We start from the raw sequence: 27,279 nt of genomic DNA on the forward strand, positions 1-27,279 counted from the left end.
GGTCGCGGTACAGGTAGCCTAAATAGCATGTTAGCATTGATTAGCTTGCAGACATGCACTGACCAAATATGCCTGATTAGCACCCCAACAAGTCAATGACATCAACAAAGTTCACCTTTGTGCATCCACGCACAGTTTAAAACATCCATCCATCCATTTTCTACCGCTTGTCCCTTTTGGGGTCGCGGTACAGGTAGCCTAAATAGCATGTTAGCATTGATTAGCTTGCAGACATGCACTGACCAAATATGCCTGATTAGCACCCCAACAAGTCAATGACATCAACAAAGTTCACCTTTGTGCATTCACGCACAGTTTAAAACATTTGGTGGACAAAATGGGACAAAGAAGGAGTAGAAGATTTTACATGTAAACAAACTGTGGCGTCACAGTCCACACTATGGTGAGTTTACAATCATTCCCTGTGTTAATATGTTACTATTTAATTTTTTACTTCCATGTATTTACATTTTTAGATATTTAGAAATGTTGGGGTATTTTTTACAAATTCAAATCTTAGTTTTTTTTACAGTTTTGATTTTTTTTTATTGTACTTTTTTTCCGAAGTTTAAAATTTGTGAAGCTGGAAAAAATAAGAAACTAAAAATAAAAAAAAATTTGATTTGAAATTTTGAAAAGCACATTCGTGCATTCTAAATAAGTAAGTGTAAACATTTATTTTAGGTTAAATCAAATTATGATTAAAGAGTGTGCATAAATTACATATTTTACTTTTTCACTTTCATTTATTTTAAAGTCTGAGTTTTGGGTTTTTTCCAGATTAACATCTTATTTTTGACAGGTTCAATTTTAACAAGTTAATGAGATAAAAATAGTCGCCTCCCTGTCACACACATCATAGTTAAAAAAAACGTGATTCTGTATTCATTCTGTTTTAAATTTTTTGCTGTCGTGCCTGTCATGCTTTTATACACTTAATAAATAAATACAAACAAACCGTACACTGAAGCCAACGCGTTAAGGGACGCCTACTATCAACTGTCTATCATAATGCCACGCCCCTTTCAGTTGATGAGAGGGGCGTGGGGCCCCACGTGAAATTCGAGCCAAAAGTCTGAATCTCAAAATAAGTCTAAAAAAAATCTGAAACTTTAAAACTAATTTAAAAAAAATAAGATTTTGTAATCTGCAAAAGACTAAAGTTTAAAATAATAAATATATGAAAGGTGAAAAATAAAAGCACCATACATTCCTGAACCATACTCTAATTCAAATACGTAATCCAACCCATCAAAGCTATACATATGTGTGGTTTCAGACCACAGGGAACCCAGTAAAAAAAAAAACACCCCCCAAAAAATCGTCGATTAAATAAATGCCCTCAAAAATGCTTTTATTTTGAAGGCGAAGAGTACTTTTTCCGGGGCGGCACTGTAAACATCAATACGTAAATGGCTGCACTGCTAATTCTCAAACTACGAAAACAACCACCATATGAGCACACCAGGTACTATAAAACATGTTTTCACACTTTTGTTATTTTTACTATAAGACATTTATTGCGCTTATCTTAGTTTCTGTTTCAGTTCTGTGTTTAAAAGCTTGCTAACGTCGTGCATGATAATGGAACCTTGTTGTAGATATGACTACGTTTGATGTACTGTACTGTACTGTTTGTAGTACTTTCTGTATGTAACACTTGCTGTATGTTACACTTACTGTATGTAACACTTACTGTATGTAGTACTTACTGTATGTAACACTTGCTGTATGTAACACTTACTGTATGTAACACTTACCGTATGTAGTACTTACTGTATGTAACACTTACTGTATGTAGTACTTACTGTATGTAACACTTACTTTATGTCGTACTTACTCATCCCAACAATTATGTTTTCCTTTTGGCATCAACTCTGGAAAGTTCTTGAGTTTTTTTTTTTAAATGGCTATTAGTAAGCTTTGCATTTCGCCCATGAATATTCGTTACCACTGTATTTTGTGTTTTTACCTTGTTTGAGCTTCTAGTTGTTTCTTAAAATATAACTTATAGGTATGGAAACGATGGAGCAGAATGACAACGAAGGGGACAACTTTAGGTAAGAACTGATCTTTGAATATTAAAAACTTTACAAAAAAGTTGTTTATATATTGCTCAGCTTGTGTCAAACATAATGTAAACAAATGTGTACGCGGGTATTGCATACATTTAGTATACAGACAAATATGTAGTCAAGCCCAAAATAATTCATACCCCTGGAAACTTTTGACTTCCAGTTACTTTTATTAAACTAACTTCTTGATTAGAAATGACACAGGTGTCTCCCAGAAAGTAATAAAATTAAATGACAATAAGACGAAAAATATTGGTATGTTCAGGCTACCTCACGAGAAGATATGCGACGCAAGCCTTACAATAATATCTTGCTATTGCGATGCTGAGATAGATGGAACTTATCTGGAGGGCAGGAATGTCCAAAGTTTGGCCCGGAGGCCATTTGCGAACCGCAGCTTGTTTTTGAATGGCCCGCAACACATATTACAGACCAAATATACACGTCCCAGGTTAAAACTTTACACCCCAAAAAATTAGAGTAGCACAAAATCACCCAAAAATGGAACCTGACCCCCAAAGTGGCCGACGACCTGTGCGCCCTACTCAATATGGTCTTTAATGATTTCTGTGTGACCTATCATGATGAGCATGTTTACCAGTTTCTTGCAAGATTTGATAAGAAAAAAGTTTTTAGTGAATAATAATAATAACAATAATAATAATAACAAAAGTAAAACATAATCATAGTGACACATTGAAAAGGCCAAAGGGGTTAGATTATACACAGTTTTACACTAATTTGCTTTGTTTCCTATCAATAGGGAACTATTGGTACTTGTTCCTACCTAGGTTGGTCCAGGAGGACCATTAAGATTCTGCACAAATGATACAGCTATCGATATTCCTTTTCATCCAACTGACCGTTTTACTTAAGAAACGCTGTCACGTTATGCTATGCATAATAAAGACATTGGTAGGATCTGATATTCAGTTTGGAATAATTACAAATAAGGAAGCACCGACACACAGAAGTTTGTATCACAAAAATATTTCCTCATCAAAAGTCTCTCAAAGTCATGCATACTAATAAGAGTTAGCACCTCGACCAGCAAATATAGTTGACTTGCTTAAAGACTTTAGAAGCTGGTGTTGATAAGAGACTTCCTTTCTGTGGGGTGTTACATGATGTTGGTGGTGTAAAACCTATTGTGCTTATTAAAATGACCATAAAAAGTCATTTTTTCACATATTTATTTACAACATTTCAATAGATTTACTGATGGATACCAGTATCGAAAAATAATATCTGTATTGATATCGGTATTAAAAAAAATCCTAATAATATACATCCTGACTTATCAATCAAATATAGATATTGATTGATTGATTGACACTTTTATTAGTAGATTGCCCTGTACAGTACATATTAATTAACAAAAAGTTTTTAAACTTTTTTAAGTGGGTTCCACGTTAGTCGATTAATGATAGATCATATGGATGTCAATGTTGCTGTTTTGTTCAGATAGTTTAGCATATATTTATTGACCTGAAATTTATTGATTTTAGTCTATTTCATTTTACAAAATGTATCAAAGTAACCCCCAAATCCTTCCATTTTTCAGTATTTTTTCTGCTGGAAAATGCTTGGACACACCTGCTGTAGGGTGACCATATTTTGATTACTAAATAACAAACAAGGACACTCTTGCTGGCGATTTAATACTTAACTGATACTTAAAGTTTATTCCTGAGATACTTTATAATTTCAATACATAAGAAATTTGTTTTACTAGAGAATTCAATCCATAACCCATCAATCCATCCATTTTCTACTACCTGCCATAACCTTCATTCTTATACTGTTATATAATTAGATATAAAACAACTGTACATCATCAACAATGAAATTGCACTTTTAACATGCATGCATTGATAAATTGCACCCACACACTGTCACTCTTATATGTGCTCTATTGCAGCCATGCAGAAACTATGTTTGCGTATTTAAAGTTCCGGGCATTCCATGCTGGAGGTGGAAATCTTTGGGCACATCACGATTCAATTACGATTCAGTTGCTAAGATTTGATTAAAAATCGATTATTGATGCCATCTTCAATATATGTATATTGATGCTGTTTTACAATTATTTTCGTTTTACTAAATAAGCGTTTATCACTTGCAACTTTTAAAAACAGTGCATTTGTAATAAGAAACAGTTAATTTAATTCTCATCACTTTTTTGAATTAATGGAAATGTCTGCTGTATAACAAAGGAACTGGTCGGATGTCTCGGTGAGGTGGCTTGCTGCTGTCAACAAATTCTGCTTTACTTTATAACAATAAATTTAGCGATTATTGACGTTTACTATTCAGCCTAATAATCGTCCATGTCCAAATTGCGATGCATCTAAAAATCGACCCCCCCAATTTTAATCAATGCTGTCTGGATTTTATAAAACTTTATTTGTAATACTCATTAAACAATCAAAGCAACAGAATATTAATAGAATATTTTTTTCTAAGCGACGTAATCTATTTAATAGATTACGTCGCTTAGAAAAAAATATGTTTTAGTACTTTTTACATTAATTTGATGAATAGGTGCATTTTGGGGTGAATCAAGTTTTTATATAACTTGGCGAATACACAAATAATGTGCTACCATTGTAGCTGAGATAGGCACCAGTGGCCTCCGCAACCCCAAAGGGAATAAGCGGTAGAAAATGGATGGATGATTTAATGTTTTTTCAAATGGAGGTTTTTTCAAATGGAGGTTTTTTTTGGTTTTCTGTCTCTGGCTGTTAAAAAACAACTGAAAAATTCCAGTCTGTTCATGTTTTATAACAATCCCTAACACAATCATCAACGGATCATCAGCTTACCGAGGGACTTGAACTTTAAATGTTAATGCAGTTTCATAAAGAGGACTTATTTTCCATTCAGCATCAAACAATGAGCCTGTACAACATTTTTGGCAGCCATTGGCTTTCTTTACACATACACAGACCAGTTCCCTAATTAATTACTTAGTCAGGTTTTGTTGCACTCTGACTTCACAGACGCCAGCAAAATCTCAGCATGCTTACTTGCTTCTTTTCCCACAATTAAGTAGATTTAATGTCTGCCGTTATGGATTTTTGTGTTCTTCAGTTCCAAATACAATGCTGGCTTTCACTACGTCACTAAAAAGACACTACCAATACTATCAGAGAGCTAATTGGCGTTTAAGTTTGTTCTTACTCCTACAGTTGCAGTGTTGTTCTCATTAGCTAGTAGAGCTGCACAGTTCCAACAATTTTGTTCAAATGTTTTAAAAGAGAAAGTGATGATTTTCCCAGAAAATGCCCGACTCCTGTATATTTCCTGGAAACTAAAACCAATACCACTGAGTTGTAGACCGTTGAAGATTGGCCAACTAAAGTATTATTACCGTTTTTTTCGGAGTATAAGTCGCTCCGGAGTATAAATTGCACATGCCGAAAATGCATAATAAAGAAGGAATAAAACATATATAAGTCGCACTGGAGTATAAGTCGCATTTTTCGCAGAAACGTATTTGATAAAACCCAACACCAAGAATAGACATTTGAAAGGCAATTTAAAATAAATAAAGAATAGTGAACAACAGGCTGAATAAGTGTACGTTATATGACGCATAAATAACCAACTGAGAAGATGCCTGGTATGTTAACGTAATATATTATGGTAAGAGTCATTCAAATAACTATAACATATAGAACATGCTATACGTTTACCAAACAATCTGTCACTCCTAAGTGCTAAATCCGATGAACTCTTATACGTCTAGTCTCTAACGTGAATGAGCTAAATAATATTGTTTGATTTTTTTACGGTAATGTGTTAATAATTTCACACATAAGTCGCTTTTGAGTATAAGTCGCACCCCCGGCCAAACTATGAAAAAAAACTGCGACTTATAGTCCGAAAAATACGGTATAATAATATTTGAACTCTCTTTTTAACCAAATGTACCTTGATATGTGTACATTGCAACAATGACAAGCTTTTAAAAATTGTGAGTGAAACATCCGAGAAAGCTGCAATGACATACCACGCCAAAGGATTTGTGAATTGGCACCAGCACCCCCCGCGACTCCAAAAGGGAATGACGGGTAGAAAATGGATGCTTGAATGTTCTGCTGCATATCTGCTGCAACAACCTTCTGTAAACTTGTAAGAATATAATGAATTTTAAGTGTTTGCTCTGGAATATGAACAATGTATTTGAAGACTTCCACGATGAATATTGCATTCAAGTGTTTTGCATTTTCAGCATCTTCAGTGCTGCTGCGAAAATGAACGGTCAAAAGGATAACTTCAGTGGTAGAGAGCAGCACTGTAGAAAACTACAAATACATATTTACACTTTACAGTACGGAGTGAGGAAGAGTATTTTTCAGTCCTTGCCGTTATTTACAAGTAGGGATGTAACGATAGGAACATTTCAAATCACGGTTATTGTGGCCCAAATGATCACGTTTATCATTGCTATCGTGATATTGTTGAATATGCTTAAAAACTACATATACACTCACTGAAATCTTGAAAAAAAAAGTCTTAGTATGTGGTCTGTATTATTGGCTAAGCTTTTATTGTTTGCAATATTGATTTGTACTGTAGCACTTTAAGATGTATTTGAATGAAAATTGTGTACAAATAAAATCTATTATGGTTATTCAATATTCCTGGTGGAAGTTGTGGCATCCAACTCTGTTCAGGGGTCCTTGAACACCTGTGCCTACTTAGTTGCTTAGATAGCAATGTGTTTATATACGTGTAGATTGAGGTATGTTGTCTCTTCGTGGGGTAAACGTTAATGTCTCTTGTTTTCACGTTAGCATTTTAAGGTAGCGACCTGGCGCCAGTCAGTTTGTGAGTTTATCATAGTGCAGTTTTAAATAAAAAAAATTTCAGTAAATTTTAGTTTTAAATGGTAATACTAATTGTCAGGAGTTTTACCGCGGTTATCATTAGTACCTAATCGTTCAATCCTTTCAAGTGGTGCAGCGACCCTAATGATCCAGGTGATGTACAGTAGTTAAAATGTTCAGTATCGCCACCTGCAGGACTGGAGTGGGACAAATAAAGCAGTGTCTTTGGGATTGCTTGGCCTTAGTAGTGTTTCAATGAACATTAGTGTTGGTTCACATTGATAATTTTGGTATTGATCTGATACCAAGTAAATACAAGGCCAGTAGTGCCCTAACTAATAAATACTTTGTACTTTTAAATTATTCTAGATCATTGACTGATGTTGTGATTTTGCCTATAATTGGTTGATTGGGGTTTAAATCACACACACAAAAAAACACAGTACAAAGATTATAGGCAAGAAAAAAATAAACTTATTTGTGAATAATGAAACAACAAATAAATACAACAACTTTAGACAATGTAAGATTATCAACGAAATAAGAATAGTATTACCTTTTGTTATGTTCTTTTGTTTTAGCATTTACCTTGGAGTGGACTTCTACGGTATCTCCTTCTCGCTGCTTCTCCGTCAAATACGCCATCAGCAGCTTCTCCGTATTTTCATGGATAAATGTCCGCCGCTTAAATGTTATTTTAAATATTAGCTGGCCTGAGACTCCTTCTGCTTCTGTATGGTGCAGGCTAGCAATGCTACGCTCAAATTGCTTGGCCAAGTTGGCTGCACACTGTCATGTTTTCGCTCATTACATTTTTTAAATTTAATGAATATCATACACTTTCCTTCACACTCACTTTCTTCCTTACCATGTTTGAAAAAAACAAATGTTGATCTTAGGCAAGAAAGCTAATGCTTGCAAGTAAAACTACATCTTTTGGGTGGCATTCGCTACGCCAACTAATGATGGAGATGCTTGTAACCTTGCAACCTTAAGCAACACACCTAGTGTGTGTGTGACAATCATTGGTACTTTAACTTTAACGTTAACATAAAAATTAGCTTAGGGATAGCTCTTATCTCAAAACACTTTAGTTGAGGTACCACTGTATTTGCTTTCATTCAAATCCCATGTTTTTTTCCATTCAACACGTCCAATAGCTTATATCATTATTAAAAAAAAAAAAAAAAAATTAAAAACAAACAAACACGAAAAACACAAGACAAAACACATTTGTATATAAAACAGATATTTGCTCAGTGAGTATCATAGTTTGAAGTGTGTGTGTTTGCAGTACTGTGAAAACTCTATTAAGGGTTTTTACTCATTAGAAAATGGAGTTCTTTAAAAGTCATAATAGATATTACACGCTTCCTTTTCGAGTGGCCGGATCTAAGTTGTTTTTTTCCTCATTATTGTCCCCAGGTTACACTTGGTGACGTGGAATGTAGCCACAGCTGATCCTCCTGTTGACATTAGCTCACTTCTCCATTTAGAGTCTCCAAAGGGCCCAGACGTCTATGTCTTTGGGTACGTGGTCCAAAGGTGTATACATTGGTTGATATAGCTGTACTTCATAGTACCTGTCAAAAGTTTAGAAATTGCTTCCATTGCTGTTTGAAAAATGAGTACCTAAATTTTGATTGATACCAGACTTTCAACAGTCGTCTCCATATTGCCTTTATAAGTTTGGAGACAGCTTCACATTTAATAGTATGAAAAAGTTCCTTCAAAATAATGGAAATGGATCAAAACTATGTTTATGCAAGCTTTCAGGAGGTGTACTCTGGACCGCTGAGATTCATGTCAGATGTTGTGTTTGACGACCCTTGGAGCCATTGTCTTATGACCACCCTGGCACCGTGGAATTATGTCAAGGTACAGCAACATAGTCGTGTTTCTAGAGCTCTACTGTAGTGAGCATAATTAGTTCTCCTTTTTTAGTGTTTATGTGCATATTTCTATTTCAGGTGTCGTCCATCAGAATGCAGGGTCTGCTGTTGCTCTTCTTCTCCAAGCTGGAGCACCTCCCATTTATCCGAGACATCCAGGCCACTTATACACGCACCGGCATCTTTGGTTATTGGGTAAACTTATCAGTCACTTACATCAGGAGTCATTAAAGTGTGAGGCGGGTCTCTTACACAGCAGATTGAGAAAAATAACAAAAACATTTTTCCAACAAAATCAAGTTGACTTTATATGCCTAATTGTGTTTCATTGTATCCATTAAACCATATACAATTGTATTTACAATGCGCAAAATATATGAAATCACAAAATGTCACAAATTCAGTTGGCCATTTTGAATATTCCGCTCTGAATATCTTTGGCAATTTCCTTAGATTCTACATCACTGGAGTAACACTTCTGCACTCTGACCATATTATCAGATCAATCATACTGGAAATTAGCAAACATTGGAAAGAGATGTGCTGTTTATCATTCACTATTCTTACGTAGACAAGAACATACATTTGGCTTTTTTATGCATTCAAAATCATAAATAAATAGCTAACAAATGAGTCAACAAATCAAAGGTCCTCTATTGCACCCATTATACATCCAGACACCGCCAACAATATTTGACCTTATAATTAACCAATAATGAATGAAATATTGTTATATAAGCGCCAACGCAGACGCCCTATTATTACGGCGTATTGATAACAGTGAGCTAATGCTCGTTTAAGCTGGTATTGTTGGCAGCACATTTCTCACAGGTTCCCCTTTAAAACAGATATTAAAAAAACTGTTAACTGTAGCATAACACAAAATATATAATGGTAAAAAATGGCTTCATACTAGCCGTTACCGATCTGATAGAGATATTGGATATCAGCAAATATCAAAAGTATATTGGCCTGCATCTAAAATCTCTGATATAAGTGCTACCAAACAAACAGTCCTGCAGCACTTTTACTTGTGCAAAGCTTGACAGCCAGCTATCAACTAAATGTCCTCCAGTAAATATGTCAATTTTGGTGAAGTAATTTACAAAGGGTAAACAAGGTAGGCATAGGCTACTCAGACCTAGCAGCTACACCACAGCTAAACACACAATAGCCAACAAGCTCAGCGTACATAATAGGTGTCCTTAATTGAACAATATTGCCGACTAAAAGCACAAACATTTTCAATATAAACAAGTATCACATACTTATGTTTATATATATTACTTACAGATTTGTATTTAATAACAATTTTTTTCACGTAAAAATAATTATTCTTGATGCAATGTGTTTTTGTGTTAAGATTGTGCGTGTCTTGAGTGGATGAATCGGATTTTGGATTATATTATTTCTAGTCAGAATCAGAAGTACTGTATGTTTCACACATATATAGGAAATAAGTTGACAAAATGTCAATTTCTGGTTTGAAAAAGGTTAATAACTCTTGATGCTTAAAGTAATGGGTGTGACAACATGGCAAAATCTTCCACTTTTCAGTAGCATGGCGCAGTTAAGAAAAATATTAGTGAAGAGGCTTGGCTATTATTACTTACTTGAGGGGGAAGTGTTTGACGATTAAAAAATAGAAACTAAAACAGAAAAACTGACTCATAACATGATCATATCCTTTTTTTGTCTTAGGGTAACAAAGGTGGTGTGTCCATCCGTCTGTCTTTCTATGGCCACATGCTCTGTTTCCTCAACTGTCACTTGTCTGCTCATATGAACAATGCCACTGAGCGAATGATCGAGTTTGAGTATATCACCGACATGCAGATTTTCAACTGTGAAAAGGCTCAGAGAATTCTTGACCACAGGTGAGTGCTCGAAGCAATGCGGTACAATTCACAGAAGACAAACATTAATACGTTCCATTGATTGATTGATTGATTGATTGATTAAAACTTTTATTAGTAGATTGCATAGTACAGTACATATTCCGTACAATTGACCACTAAATGGTAACACCTGAATACGTTTTTCAACTTGTTTAAGTCGGGGTCCACGTTAATCAATTCATAGTAGACAATTCACCATACCTTGGTCAACTTCCAATTAGGGGTGGGCGATGTGCGATAACAAATGTATATCACAATATATTGTACGTCATATAAATGGTTATGAAACCCTTTTAAAATGGGTTACAAAGGCTCCTAATACGGCTGCTGACGTTTGCGGTTGTAATATTTTGTCAAAGCTATTATTAATCTACTTTATTTACTGTTAATATCTATTTACTTTTCGCTGTGACATGGTTCTTTATACACTTTTGCTAGGGTTAATAACACACTAATTCCTATTGTTGTTTGGCTAATTTACATTAGTTTTTGGCGATACTACAAATTTGGGTATCGACCCAATATCAAGTAGTTACAGCAGGACTATTGGCCCTACAAATGTTGATACTTTAAAGTCACTGTCAAGTTTGCAGGAAACAGCTAGACTGTGTCATCAACATGCATTATTACGATACAACTATAATATTAAAAGTTCTATTGTCGGCCTAATTTATATAATTTATATGATTTATCGTCAAAGTTGCGTATCCCTACATCCAATTCGTTCAAATACTAAAATTGATTTTTTTCCCTTTGCCAACACTTACCATTCTCTGGTGCCATCATCAAAATGCACTGAACAAAATCATTGGTTCTCAAACATCTGTGTTCACCCTCTCATCTTTGTTTTCAAGGCTGGTCTTTTGGTTTGGAGATCTCAACTTTCGAATTCAGGACCACGGCATGCACTTTGTACGAACGTGCATCAGCGATCAAAACTACAGCTTGCTGTGGAGCAAAGACCAGGTTTGATACTGTCATGTCTTTTGTTTATATGCCAGTGACAGATTTAGTCTTTGACCAACTTGGGTACTGTTAGTCACGATGATGATTTAGAACGTTCTGTGTGGAAGGTCATGAAACGGTTGTGTGCGGTTTTCTTCAGCTGATCATGTTGAAGAAAAAGGAGAAGCTGCTCCAAGAGTTTGAGGAAGGACCTCTACACTTCCAACCCACATACAAGTTTGACCTAAACACAGATCTATATGACAGCAGGTAACGTTTTTTTTTAAGTCGCTTACAAAAAAAGTATATCCCATGTTTGCTCTACTGCAATATTAATGTATATACGGAATTTGGTCTGCTCCCTTTTTGACCCATACAGGGTCTACAGGACATGGTTTGTCTTTAAGTAAGAGTTTATAAGAAAATCCTGTTTGCGTTAGCAGAAGGATATCCTTTCTATAACACACTTAACTTTGGTGTGAATGTAAATACTACTTTTAACAGTAGTCACAATAACATATTTTTGAGTGTTATGCTCACTTATTAGCTAACATACAAAAAAAAGCAGAACTAACTTTCGAAAGTCGTAGAATGTCTTACCACGGATCTCTTTGTTGCACTGAAGTCAAAAGGAAGCCCTTTTTGGGCTTAGATCCTTAATGTAATCATGAAAGTATAGTGATAATGCACCAAAAATTTTATTTTTGTACCAACAGTTTTAATTCCGAAATGATTGGGTAAATGATTTATCTTGTGTGGATTTACTCAGGAGGTGTGCTGCATTCAAAGATTTGTTCTCTGAAGGTAGTTCATGTCTTGGCTTTGACTCAGTATAGCTGAATCACATGTATTTGGATTTTTTTATGTTCTACATCAGGGCTAACCACCTGGTGGCACCCGAGCTCAGTTAAAAAACTTGGAAGACACTTTGCAGTGGATTCCTAAAAGCACTAGAGCGCTGTCATACAGATGATCTTTGACCATATTCATTGCAGGATGTCCTTAAAAAACAGCACAGCGCTCCTATTGTATACACACGGCTTGTTTTGCTCTGAATTTTGTAACTGACAAAATAAACAATAATCAACTGTCCACTGCAGAGGACCTTGGTTCTCAGGAATATACAGAATAAGGATAATAGTGTAGAGAGACGTCCAGCCCCCTGATCCTTAGTTTTTTGTAATTATGACCCCAAAACAATTTAGTTTATTAGCCCAGTTCTACAATCTAGGTAACTGTCAATCGCTGTTGACATATTTCGAGTCATTCTTTTCTAAGCTTCAATCCAGGGTTCTCCGATTGCAATTATTTCAATAAGTTTGCTGAGTAAGTTCAAGTATTGCTTGATGTTGTTGAAAATAATAAGCAATTCAACTGTTGATAAGGAAAATTGACCACTGTATTTGTTCTGAGTTTTAATGGTGCTATTGTTATGTTCATCATTTATAATAAATAGTTGTTAGTAATATTGGAAAATAAATTAGTGTCTCCAAATCCAGTCACTTGTTGTCAGTGTAGTAAAATGTTTCAAGTTCAACAATTCTTCGTTTTGTAGTGTTGTTTTTCTTGAATGGTGGTAAAAAATGTATTGTTGTAGTTGTAGTTGTGACAATAGCGCACAATGGCTGCTAGCGTGATTGCAGAATACGGAAAAGGTAGGCAAAGTGCAAGCAGAAGGATCGTTTTATTAGGTACCAGACAAAAAAAACTAACACGTCTGGCAAAAAATTGGAAAATAACAGAACACTGGCATACAGAAGATAACGAACCAACTGAAGGAGGGAATAAGGTGGAACTAAACAGAACTAATTAACAATGAGGAAATTTGTGCTGGCAGGAAAAGAAACAGAAAATATGTATGCTGCAAAATACAGAGAACAAACAGGAAATACTGACAAAACTAGAGCACCAGGGCAGGAAATGATGCTAAACACAAGAAAATACCAAACAAAGTATCACTTGAGATCATGATAATCATACTGTATAGTCAGATAACTCCAAAAGTAATGACATATGTCAATGAAACACACATTAAAACGTCAGCGGCCACACGTAACGTTGTACTGACTTGTACTAGCATGTAGCATCTGTTTTCCATGTTGAGAAAGCTTTAGCTAAAGAGCTGAAAACATAATTTCCCTCTTACACTCATCTACGAAAATACAGGACATTTGCAATTATGTTACTTAAAAATGAAACTCCAGGCTGGTTATAATGTGCAGCTTAATAATAAGCTTGGTAAACACGACATTGTCTTGGAGCGGGGATTTTTGCAGCTTTTTTGAACATGGTGTGAATTGGAACAATGCAATTTGAGACATTTTTAATCTTTAAATTGCTGTTGTATTAATAATAATAATTATAGTCAAAGTGACAGTTTTTGTTTCATTTTTGTTATAAATAATCAGGTGTAAGAGCTTCATATGTTTGCAACGAGGTCCCTGGAATGTGCCTAAATCAGGCTGATAATGCTGAACTAACTTTCTAAAAACCAACCAATCAATGTACTCACATTTTAGGGAGCCTATTTATGCATCCAATGAAATCTTTATTCTCTCTGTTTTCTATCTCCCATTACCAAAAACCAGCAGTAAGAAGCGCAAACCCGCCTGGACGGACAGAATTCTATGGCGCCTCATACCCAAAGCACTGTCTTCTGACAAGCAAGAAGAATGCGGGGACAGGTCGGACGCAAACAATGTGGGGCAGCCTGAGGAAGCGAAAAAAAGTATTTTAGAGCTCAGCCAGGACTTGTACACCAGTGACATGCAGTATAGAATCAGTGACCACAAACCTGTCATCGGTATCTTCACCCTGAAGGTGACGTATTTGTTTTGTCTTCATAGTATATCAACTTCCGTTGTTCAACGTTAGACTCCACACTTACATTTCACTTTCATAGTTTTCTAAGATGCTAATACTCAGTTTTAACAATTGAACTTTAGTTTTTTATAACTGCATCTTTTTATTAAGGCTTAAATATCATCTTAACACCTCAAATCCTGTTGCAGTGTAATGTTGGTACAGGTCTATGTCACTAAAAACTACAAGCAGTACTATACTTACCGCGCATGAACAGTGGAAATATTGTACAGTTGTGATCAAAATTATTCAACCCCCACACAATTTCGGTGTTTTAGCAAGTTGGATATTTATTCCGTATTTTGTTTATAGTCATATCAAATAAAAATGTGTCAAATAGACGAATGCAACTTAAATTGTAACAATGTATTTTACAAAATACCAAAAAAGGACATTTTTCGCAATATCTCATTGACAAAATTATTCAACCCCCTAGTTACATGCATCTTTAGTACTTAGTAGAACACCCTTTGGCAGTAATTACATCCTTCAAACGTGATACATAACCGGACACAAGCTTCTTGCAACAATCTACAGGTATTTTAGCCCATTCCTCTTGGGCAAAGACCTCCAGTTCATTCATATTCTTGGGCTTGCGTGCTGCAACTCCCTTTTTCAAGTCCCACCACAGGTTTTCTATAGGATTTAGGTCTGGCGACTGTGAAGGCCACTCCAGAATCTTCCAGCCCTTCTTCTGCATCCACTCTGATGTTTATTTGGAGGTATACTTGGGATCGTTGTCCTGTTGTAAGGTCCAACGTCTCCCAAGCTTCAGCTTCGTCACTGACTTCATGACATTTGCAGCTAATATATCCTGGTAGGAAATAGAATTCATAATGCCTTGAACGCGCTGGAGATTCCCGGTACCTGAGGCAGAGAAACAGCCCCAGAACATGATTGACACCCCACCATGCTTAACAGTAGGCAAGGTGGTGTTCTCTTTGTAAGCTTCATTTTTTCTCCTCCAGACATAACGTTGAGTCATAGGCCCAAAGAGTTCCAGTTTTGTCTCATCACTCCATAGAACAGTTTCCCAAAACCTTTGGGATTTGTCCAGATGATTTTTGGCATACTGGAGTCTATTTTCTTGTGCCTGGTAGTCCAGAAGTGGGGTGCGCCTGGGAGTTCTGGCATGGAGGCCTTCATCTCGTAGTGCGCGCCTGATTGTCTGGGACTAAACCTGCAATCCCCCCCTGCAATGTCCTGTTGTAGTTCCTCAGCTGTTACTGAGGAACTACCACTACCGCTTCAAATACCGGACAGCATCCTCTTTCTACCACGCCCAGGTAGTGTTTCCACTGTGCCTTTAGCTTTAAACTTGCGAATTATGCTCCCAACTGTCTCTTGGAATGTGTAATGTCTTTGCTATTTTCTTATATCCATATCCTTTCTTATGAAGAGAAATTACCTCCTCTCTTGACTTCTTTGACCACTCCCTGGACTTCACCATGTTGCAAATATACCATTGACCATCTACAAGAAGCGAGAGCGTCACAGTCTTTTTCAATTAGTTTATATGTTGCTCGTTATGGTTCTAATCACATCTACAGGTGTTTTCAACACCTGATTGAAAAGACCTTATTCAAATTCTGTTCTTAAGAGTTATGATCTTCAAGGGGTTGAATAATTTTGTCAATGAGATATTAAGAGAAATGACACTGTTTGGTATGTTACAAAATATAATGTTGTAATTCAAGTTGCATTTGTCTATTTAATGCATCTTTATTTGATATGACTATAAACAAAATACGGAATAAATGTCTAACTTGCTAAAACACCAAAATTGTGTGGGGGTTGAATAATTTTGATCACAACTGTAAGTAGGGGTGTCCTTATTCAATACTGATACTTAACAGTCAGTATCATATCAGCAAAAAAACAAATATCGTATTACAGTATAGGGGCTTGCATTGAAAATCTCTGCTATAAGCTCCGATACAAGTCGTCCTGCATTGTGTTAACATCTAAATATCCTTCAATAGGCATGTTGGTCTTTTCTTGTATTTTAGTCATTTACAAATATAAACATAATAGGTTATATGCTACTACAGTAGGAGCTAGCAACTACACAACAGTTTAGCAAACAGCAGCACACAAGCTAGACAAATGTAATAAGTTCCCTTTATTAAACAATATTGCAGTATAAACACAACATTTGTCAATATAAACAACTATTAAATAATTATATATACATATTACTTACAGATAGAAAATCTCCAAGGCAGAAGCATATAGCAAATGTCTTGTAACAAATATGTCCCAATCTTTCAATTTACTTACTTACGCCATGAGCTAAATTTGTAAATAATTATGACCAGTAGGTGTCGCCATAAAACAAGCAAACATCACGCCACTTCAACTTAAAGACAGGATAAGTTAATTCCAGCTGGTTAATAATAAATAGGTTAATGTTTTTCAAACTGCATTGTTCTCTGAGTAATTTAACTTGATCAAACGTTTTCTAACATTCCACACTACAAATTAATAAAATTATGTATGATTCCTGCAAATCTATCAGCTCAATATTGGTATAAACCAATACTCTTATCCAAAGTGAAAATGTATTGGGACACTCCCAATTTGAATCAGAATTCAAATCAGAAATACTTTAATAATCTCCGGAGGGAAGTTGTCTTTGATCAAGTTGATATAAGTCCAGGTCTATGGTTAAAAGCTTTGTCGACATTATTATGAAAAATCGGCACGTTTATGTCCACGTGTTTTCATATTTTTAAATTCGTCATTGTCTCTAGTGTTTTTACAAAAGCAGATTGTAGATTATGTTAAAAATGAAACTTCTATTTACCCCCCAAAACTAATGAAATAATTAAAAAATGTGTTAGCCAACAAAAGAATAGTTGGGCATATATGAGGTGATGGACATATTTAAAAAAGATACCTTGTTTCCCATTTAACTTGTGTCACAATTCAATTTCCAAACAGTGATTACTTGTGTTGTAAAACACAACACAAGTAAAACTTATGTTGACAACCGCTTATGTCAATGTCAGTCTTGCCAATCCAAAGGATGTAGACCAAAACAGGCTACACTCTACGTTATTGCATGAAAAAATGTTGTACAAAGTTTTGGCTGATACGTTAAATTAAGGATTTACTGTATTTACAGTACAATAATTACAGAGACGAAGTAAATACAGCAACATTCGTTTATTATGAGTCTTGTTTAGTTTAGTCATTATTCAGGTTAAGGCAGCATTCACACATGTTTCCTTCAACTGAATTTCATTTTGTAGCAAGGTGGACAGAAAGCTTAGCGTCATAGAAAATGTCTACATTCTGGGTGTTCAAAGAGTTGCATCGGGGCCAGGTCGTTTTTTAATTGAAAAATATGATTAAACAAGAAAAATTAAGGAAAAAAAACAGAATTTAAAAAAAGGGCAAAAAATGTGAGGAGATGTTAACAGTAAAAATACTATGCTTTGTCAGCAATAACACAAAGCTGAGATGCAGGCTATAAAGAAAAAACTGCCAGAGTAAGCATAAAGAAACTCATAGTTGAATCAGTGTTGCTCACATTTTTGAATGTAGGCGTCATTTTAGCACAGGGGTGTCTAAAATATGTTGGCTCAGATGGTAGAGCAGTCGTCCAGAAACGTGAGTGTTCCTGGTACAAATCCAGGCTCTACCATCACCTACCTTGCACCCATTGACTCCCACACTGGTGTATAAAATGTGTATAGCAGGACTCCCATGAAAAAGAGATTTAAATTCAGTGGGACTTTACTGGGTAATAAATAATGCAATTGGGGCCCACAGTGTGTCTTTTTATATGCTTGTACAACATTCTAAAATATAAATTAAACAAGAGAAATACAAAAACCATTGGAACAATCGAATAACAAACAAAAGCAAAGAAATGAGACAAGGTGGGAATGTTGATTCTCTACTAATACACTTTATATGTAAGTTTTTTATTTTATCATACAAAACTTTTATCATAACTACATCGGACTTTAGCCTTTTTTTCAAAGTTAAAACATGCTTCCTTTAGATTTTTTACATGTTTGGAAAACTGTGGTGTAGATAATGGATAATAATAGCTAACACACCTTGTAAAGACAGGTTTTTATTTTTTTAGTCGTATAGATGATTACTAATATTTTTCTCATGTAACAAGACAATATGCATTCATGATACATTTACTTTAAAAGTGTGTCTGCTTTTCCCCCTGCAGTTAAAGAAGATGCAAACGACTCCTCTGGTACATCTCCTGGCTGAGGGGGAGTGGAGTGCAGACATTGATGCTATGCTTGTGTACTTCCCTAAGCAGCCATTCCCTTCCAGTTCATGGGACTGGATTGGACTTTATAAGGTCAGCTTTACAGGCAACTGCCTACTGTTCACATAAATGGGAACTGCACTTTTTTTAATTTTCTATTTTGCGTGTCATTCTCTATCCATATGTTGGACAAGAATACAGTGGGGTAAAAAAGTATTTAGTCAGCCACCGATTGTGCAAGTTCTCCCACTTAAAATGATGACAGAGGTCTGTAATTTTCATCATAGTTACACTTCAACTGTGAGAGACTGAGAGAATGTGAAAAAAAAAATCCAGGAGTTCACATTGTAGGAATTTCAAAGAATTTATTTATAAATTATGGTGGAAAATAAGTATTTGGTCAACCATTCAAAGCTCTCACTGATGGAAGGAGGTTTTCGCTCAAAATCTCACGATACATGGCCCCATTCATTCTTTCCTTAACAAGGATCAATCGTCCTGCCCCCTTAGCATAAAAACAGCCCCAACGCATGATGTTTCCAAGTTGAGTTTATATCAAAAAGTTCTATTTTGGTTTCATCTGACCACATGACATTCTCCCAGTCCTCTGCTGTATCATCCATGTATCCGTTTGGGTATAAACACAACTCGTCGTGTTTGGAGGAAGAAGAATACTGAGTTGCATCCCAAGAACACCACACCTACTGTGAAGTATGGGGGGGGAAACATTATGCTTAGGGGCTGCTTTTATGCTAAGGGGACAGGACGATTGATCCGTGTTAAGGAAAGAATGAATGGGGCCATGTATCGTAAGATTTTGAGCCAAAAAGAAATAGCGATCATTGTGATGGGTCCGTGAAATTATTGCGCCGCCATATGATTATATTGACCAACATACGTATGTAAATATTACATGTTATTATGAATGTACCTGTTACAATACATACCATATACTTACAGCATGTGTGTAAAACGTTGGATATTTTTAGAGCGCTTTATAGGAAGAATAGAGTGCATCCCGTTACTTCCACTGTGAGCTGACACTTGCGAGTGTTTATTTACGAGTTTGAATGCATAAAAAAAGAGACACGTGTTCTTGTCTCACATAAATATTGTGAGTGATATGTAAAAATCCAAAAAGTTGCAGTTCCCCTTTAAAACCACAAATCAAATTTTTGATATAGAGTCATTATTAAGTCCTCCATTTGTTGATGGAGTTCAGGTTGGATTCAGCAGTGTGTTCGACTACATCACATACACGTGGGTCAAAGATGACGAAGTGGCTGTCGATGAAGAAGCCATAAAGGTGGTAAACACTAATGAGTCTGTACAGGGCATGACCAGTATGAGGAAGTAATTCATGGTGGTCTGCTTTTGTAGGTGTACATGAGTAAAGATGAGATCCCAGTACGGGGAGGAGAATGCGTGCTGGGCTACTACTGTAACACTTTACAGTGCATTATTGGAATCAGCGAACCGTTCAAGGTGAGTCCACTCTATGCACGACCTTCTGAAGGCATGATGGGTTAATGGTCTTGAGTGTGTGACATGCAATTCTCAGCCAAACCACTGAGGGGCAGTGTCTCTCAAGGAAGCAAACAGCTGTTGCTGACTAGATATTTACATTCTAACTAAAGTAGTGAGCAATGATGACTACAACATTCTTGTTGGCACTAGAACAAATCATTCAGAAATATGTTTACATTTGATGCTTAGAAATTTTTCATGAAGATGGAATGTGCAACCAGGGCTTCACGGTGGCAGAGGGGTTAGTGCGTCTGCCTCACAATACGAAGGTCCTGCAGTCCTGGGTTCAAATCCAGGCTCGGGATCTTTCTGTGTGGAGTTTGTATGTTCTCCCCGTGAATGTGTGGGTTCCCTCCGAGTACTCCGGCTTCCTCCCACTTCCAAAGACATGCACCTGGGGATAGGTTGATTGGCAACACTAAATTGGCCCTAGTGTGTGAATGTGAGTGTGAATGTTGTCTGTCTATCTGTGTTGGCCCTGCGATGAGGTGGCGACTTGTCCAGGGTGTACCCCGCCTTCTGCCCGATTGTAGCTGAGATAGGCGACCCCGAAAGGGAATAAGCGGTAGAAAATGGATGGATGGAATGTGCAACCAGGCATAAATGCAGATCACGTGCTTTGCATAGGGACCTGCTAACTGTGGGGGGCCCCGTTACTGACAAGAATAGTGCAGGGCTTGAATCTCGGGTGTCAGGAAAATATGTACATTTTTATGCATTTTTTTAATGTTATTATTTGATGTCAAGGTATTTACCATTAATATTTTTTTTTACAAAACATTCATCAATCAAGTTCGATTAAAAAAGTAAAAATAATTGTGTGAAAGTGTGAACATGATTGTAATAGGTGATGGGAAGAGGAGTTCAAAATAACATTCTTCTTGGAGCCCAATTTAGCCACTTTAGAACTTTGGGATGTTTTTGTGCAAATCAAGCATCACTGCAATTGACACACTCAGTAATTTTTTTGAGAGTGCACTTTAATATCAAGTATACAATACATGTATCCAACAGTTTGCATTAAATGTTCAATCACTGTTGATTTCTCTCACACAATAATTTGGGCATTTCAAGCATAAAATCGCTCTCCTTTGCTCTGGGACCCTCCTCGGCAAAAGCTGACCAATCACAACTCGCGGTCCACGGGATGTTTCCCAGGGGGAGGAGCGTACATTATGGCTGTGATGCTGTAGGGCGTACTCACAGTTGTACAGGTTCCCTCTTCTTCTCCTAGGGCCTCATGTAACAGTTGCGTGGCGTTCCTACTAAAAGTAGACAAATGTTCAAATCCAGAAAACGACATACGCCAGTAAACATACCGATGTATTAAGGTGTGCGCGCACACAAAGCCAAGCATATTTTTTTCCGATCGCAATCAACATGAAATTGGTCCCAGATGACGCGCGCACACGAAATACGCAAATGCGTCTTGCTCGTGATTCGATTTAACGGCAGAGCTGAACACGTACTGGAATAAAAAGAAATTGTTGCGTTAGGAAGAAAGCGAAGAAGGCGATAGATGTGCGTGGCCAAAATTGACTCAAGAGAAATTAGTGTTGCGTCCCGTTTGAAAAGATAGTGGCTACAATTCTAGGTAAAACTTTGGAAGTTTTATATATTTTATAAATTCCCCAAATATAAATACAATTTGTGTAACCTTTAACAAAATATGTTTAGGCAGTAGCCTGTTCACATGAGCCGGATTATAGTGTCACGTGAAAAGGATGTTATACGGATAGGAAGGTTGTACACTAGGTTTGCGCTGGTGATTCGGGGGCCGTTTTCTTGTCCCATCATTTCTATCCTGCTATATTACTGATATTCCCCTGACTTTGTGGATTATTTCCTATTTGGAGTATTTCAAAGTATTTATATTCTGGAAGGTGGCAGCTGTTTTTAATAACAGGCCTGTAAAATGTCCCGGAAAACACGGAAATCTGCGTTTTTAAACATTAATTTGGGCATCAAAATATCACTTCTGTGTTTTTTTGATATCAATAAAAATACAATCGATACAAAATTTGTTGAACGCTCACCTTAGCCGCAGGTACTCGTCATTCCTCTTGCCTAAACGCAGCACTGAGTAGTAGGACAAGGAGATCGGGAGCACTGAAACAAGCTTGCAAGCTGGCGAACCGTCTAGCGAAGTTACTTGATGTCACCTGCGCTCGCTCTCCGAATCACAATGTTGACGGATGTCCACTATGCTGCTAATCATATTTGGACGTGAACCAGTTGTAGTTCGAAAATATTTATTAGTAGCCAGTGAGAAGACATATTTTGGACTTGACGGATTGTAACAGGTCACAACACCGGAAGTATATTATCCGAGAATGTGTGGTTTACAAGATATAGTTGACAAATGGGAGTTATTTGCATGCATGTTTTAGAATTTTACATTACATTTCCAATTATAATAATGTCAGTAAATGATCTACTAAAAAACCCTAAACATTCTGTGGTACATTACATGGGACATGTAAGTGTCAAAAATACAGCCCCAAAAGAAGTTAGTAAATGACAATAAATCAAAAGGTAAAATATAGGGTAGAAATGCACCGAATTGCAAGGAATGTAGTCTTAAATTTCCTTTCAGGGTTTGTGTAGCAGCACTTTATGGCGATAGAAATGTTCCCCTTTTTTTCTCAAAGGATGCTCACATCCCTATTATCATGAGAGGACAGATCTAATTAGTAAAAGAAATGTCTGGATTAATGTAGCCGATGGTAAAGGGGTATGAAGGTTGGAATATTTTGAATCTTTTTTTTTTTTTGTGAATCATGTCGATTATAATTGAGAACTTGCGATGAAACGATTGCATCACGGTCCATCTATGATGATAATAATAATAATCATGTTATGCTTAAGAAGTGAGATTGCACCAAAGCATGGACTAGTGCACTCATACAAGCCAAACATGATGTACTTTAGGTGTCAAGTGGGCCCCGACATGGTAAGATTGGCCTCGTGTGAGTATACCCTTTGTTTTTAGAGAAGAAACCCTTGTCAAGAACAGAGGTCAGATGTTTCTTGCAGTTGGACCACCTGAGGAGGGATTTTGGTCCACTCCAGTAAACATACTCTCCAAATCCTGAAGGTTTTGAGGCTGTCGCTGGGCAACTTTAAGTTTCAACTTCATTCACAGATTTTCTGTCGGACTAATGGTGCGTTCCATTTGCACTGGGAAGTCTGAATTTCCAAGTTCCTGAGTTGTATTTTATACTTGGAGAGTCAGAAAGTCCTTACTAACCCTGAGTTAGCCTCAGGCTCTGAATGTACACAATAACAGAAGTTTCTGCAATATCCGTTATTTGTACCGCTGACTATTTTGTGTCGCACTAAATCCGCCATATACGATGTATTGTTGGATGTTTGTATATCGTAATTCGACTGTAGTGCAAATTACATTTTTTCACGTTTTTCTTACGCTCTCAATCGCTTCTACTGTGTTTGAAGGTTGCAAAAGGAGTGCATCTTTTCCATAAGTTGTTTGTATTCAAACAAGGCAAGCATAACAATAGCTTTCGTGGATGTGGTCATCTTAATTTCTGACCTGGTAACTTGGCTTTGAGGTCATTCGCAGCTCCAACTTCCAAGGTTAATGGAACGCACCTTAAGTCAGGAAACCTCTGAGGCCACTTCAGGATCTTGAGCCACTTCTTTATTTACCTGGCCAGATGTTTCGGGTTGATGTCATGCTCATCACCCATCTTCCTTGGTCTGGCTGAGGCCAGGAGGTTCCAATTGAAGATTCCATGGCACACATGCCTTCAAAGTAAAATGTTTCCACCTCCATGTTTGAGAGTTGGAATGCTGTTTTTTTTACTGGGGTCGCATTCAGCATTTCTCCAAACACAAAATTCATCAGACAATCAATTATTACTTCCCATAATGTTAACTGGAGTAATAAGTGCTGCTTTCTTTTAGGTCCATGCGTCAAAGGTGGCAATTGAGGAGGGCTTGGTGCCTGAAAAGCTCAGGAGTCTGCATTGAAGCGGAGCCACAGAAAACATTCAGGACTAACAGATTCATGCCTGGTTTCTTGATGCCTAAACTATGTTTGTAGTATGTTTTACTCATCCACTGATTGAGCAGCTTCTCATCACAGTGTTCCTCTGCTAGCTCTACCAGTGTTACGTCGGTCAATTTTGTGATAACTGGCATGAATGCTGAAAGATCGTACTGCGTGTCATTCATTGATGATGATGCAGTGCTTTGATAGGCTGACAATGTATCCGATTATGTTGTCAGATCCACTGCAGCATGATAGGACCTGAGTTTAAGAGAATTCCTCATGCAAACAATCGTTTTCATAGCAAAAACGAGGGTTGGTACCAAAGCTAGTCTGTGGTATTGTCCACTAATCCTATATTCATTGGGAAACAAAAAAGCCAGGTGTAGGTGATGAGACACCAGATTCCTTAATGGCAACAACACATTCACGCTCATTATATTTTTAGTGAGACTTTTAAAGAAGTCATAATTTTTTTTTTTTTTAACATTCAAAACATTCCAGATTTTGCATAAGTTATGTTTTACAGTCTTTAAACTGCTTCCTGTCTATTCAGGATGCACCTTTTAGTGGGCAGCCTTAAGTGGGCTCCACTTCGACTGAGTCTTCTGCCCGTCAGCCAGCTTACATATGGAATCAGATGACAGGATATAAGTTAAAACTATACTTTGTATTAGAAATGGCAACAGCGGAGGATGCATGTGCATGTACGAGACAGTGTGCCCCACAGCAAGAGGATAGAGAAAAAGAAGGAACTTATTCACTACATTGTCTGACTACAATGTCGGAATCGTGCCATGCTCTTAAGAGTAAACTTCTACCATATATGGAGATGTCCGCTGTTGTCACCAATGGCAAAAAACATCACAAATGGGGCAAAGTCCTAACAGCTCTATCCATCCATCGATCCATTTTCTACCGCTTGTCCCTTTTGGAGTCGCAGGGGGTGCTGGAGCCTATCCCAGCTGCACTCGGGCAGAAGGCGGTGTACACCCTGGACAAGTCGCCACCTCACCGCAGGGCCAACACAGATAGACAACATTCACACTCACTTTCACACACCATGGCCAATTTAGTGTTGCCAATCAACCTATCCCCAGGTGCATGTCTTTGGAAGTGGGAGGAAGCCGAAGTACCCGGAGGGAACCCACACAGTCACAAAGAGGACATGCACACTACACACAGAAAGACCCCGAGGCCGGGATCGAACTCAGGACCTTTGCAAATAGCTCATTTGAAGGAACTAGCCAACTTTTCTTACCTATTTCTACCTGATTTTCTGTATTTGGGATCTGCATAAGTCCCAAAAATATGAAATGAAATGGCGGACATACAATAGACCAATCTTGCCTTCCTTCGTACTTCCCCCAAACAAGCCGTTTACAATTTGCCCATAAGTTTACCAGAAAAGCTTTGCACAAGTCTGCCATTGTAGTCCGACGACATAGTCAATGAGTTCTTTCTTTTTCCCTATTCTCTTGCTGTGGGGCAGACTGGCCCGTACATGCACGTGCATCCTTCGCTGTTGCCATTTCTAATACAAAGTAGCATACAGTTCTAGCTTAATCTATCAGTGAAATCGCTATGGAAGCGCTAAAAACTACAACATGGCTGACAGGGAAACGATGCAGTCAAAGTGGAGGCATGTTAGTGACACTGCCCACAAAATGGCGCATCCTGAAGAGACGGTCAGAAAGCAGCTTGAAGATGGTCTGTAAAACATAGTATATGTAAACATTTTTTCTACCCCAATCCACCATTACATGTTATGTAAATGACAAGGAAGGGTTTTAACTATAGAAAAAACCCCATCCTAAAACGACTTCTTCAAGACTAAATCCTTCTCACCCTAATAAGCATTTGTGATGTACTGTATTGCTCAAGTGTTCTGATAATGCTGTAATATGTAAGCTGGACTTATTTACTTGTTTTTTATGCAATTTTTATTGTTTATATAAACCCAGTGTTTATATATATCTGCTGTTGAAAGAGTCCACTTTTACTTCTCTTCATTGTCATTTATTTAATCAAAAATTCTAACTGTTCTTAGTGTACATGAAAGCACATTTATTTTTTAAGTAACTTACCTAAAGCTTATTGTCTTTTATCTGGCAGTTTTAGCAGGCTATTATAGCACCTTTATAGTTGTTTTAAATCACTGTAAAATGATGAATGCAAACACATTGTTGTATTATGCCCAAGTGTACTGTATGTGTGTGTACACACACACACACACACACACACACACACACACACACACACACACGTGTGTGTATATAAATATATACGTGTATATATATATTTATATATATGCATCTAGATACACACACACACATGTATATATATATATATATATATATATATATATATATATATATATAAACACACACACACACTTAAATATAAACATTATACACAGATATATGTATAATGTGTGTATATCTATCTATCTATCTACACACACTTAAATATAAACATTATACACAGATATATGTATAATGTGTGTATATCTATCTATCTATCTATCTAGATGGATACATATATATATATATACACATTATACATATACTGTATGTGTATAATTTAACCTATTATTTTAGAGAAATGGAAAGAGATGTTTTATTTTAATAGCTATTACAAAATAGTATAATATATGGCTGCAATATGCTGAAAGACCAAAAATTGTAACTTCGAAAATAAATATAAAAAAAATGTTTACAATTTGTTTTCTATTATTTTGTTGACTTAAATGTGACACTGTATAGGTTTTGTGTACAATAAAAAATAAAACACGTTTTTTGTCGTGATTTACCAATTTTTTATTGTAATTTGTTGTGTACAATGTTTTTTTTTTATTATCCATCCATCCATTTCTACCGCTTATTCCCTTTTGGGGTTGCGGGGGCGCTGGTGCCTATCTCATATTAATCTATTTAAATTAAATCATTAAAGCTCTATCAATGAAATTATTATTTTTTTGTATTACGTTATGT

At 36.6% G+C, this 27,279-nt stretch overlaps 1 protein-coding gene across 4 annotated transcripts; it reads left to right on the top strand.

The window, feature by feature from the left end:
* Nucleotides 1-1,370: 1,370 nt before the first annotated feature.
* Nucleotides 1,371-27,080, top strand: LOC133564481 (inositol polyphosphate 5-phosphatase K-like). Of its 4 annotated transcripts, XM_061918828.1 has the most exons (14): nt 1,371-1,468; nt 2,015-2,060; nt 8,336-8,440; nt 8,680-8,788; nt 8,881-8,997; nt 10,504-10,679; nt 11,555-11,666; nt 11,806-11,915; nt 12,025-12,051; nt 14,234-14,465; nt 18,703-18,840; nt 19,970-20,053; nt 20,128-20,232; nt 24,202-27,080. In XM_061918828.1, the coding sequence occupies exons 1-14, from the start codon at nt 1,456-1,458 to the stop codon at nt 24,265-24,267; spliced, it is 1,440 nt and encodes a 479-aa protein (XP_061774812.1). In that variant the 5' UTR covers nt 1,371-1,455; the 3' UTR covers nt 24,268-27,080. The 4 variants fall into 4 exon arrangements, with proteins under 4 accessions (XP_061774812.1, XP_061774813.1, XP_061774814.1 ...); XM_061918829.1 differs by lacking the exon at nt 12,025-12,051; XM_061918830.1 differs by lacking the exon at nt 12,025-12,051 and having other exon boundaries at nt 14,237-14,465.
* Nucleotides 27,081-27,279: the final 199 nt, after the last annotated feature.

The sequence above is a fragment of the Nerophis ophidion genome, linkage group LG13 (genome assembly GCF_033978795.1).
Source record: "Nerophis ophidion isolate RoL-2023_Sa linkage group LG13, RoL_Noph_v1.0, whole genome shotgun sequence".
Taxonomy (NCBI): domain Eukaryota; kingdom Metazoa; phylum Chordata; class Actinopteri; order Syngnathiformes; family Syngnathidae; genus Nerophis; species Nerophis ophidion.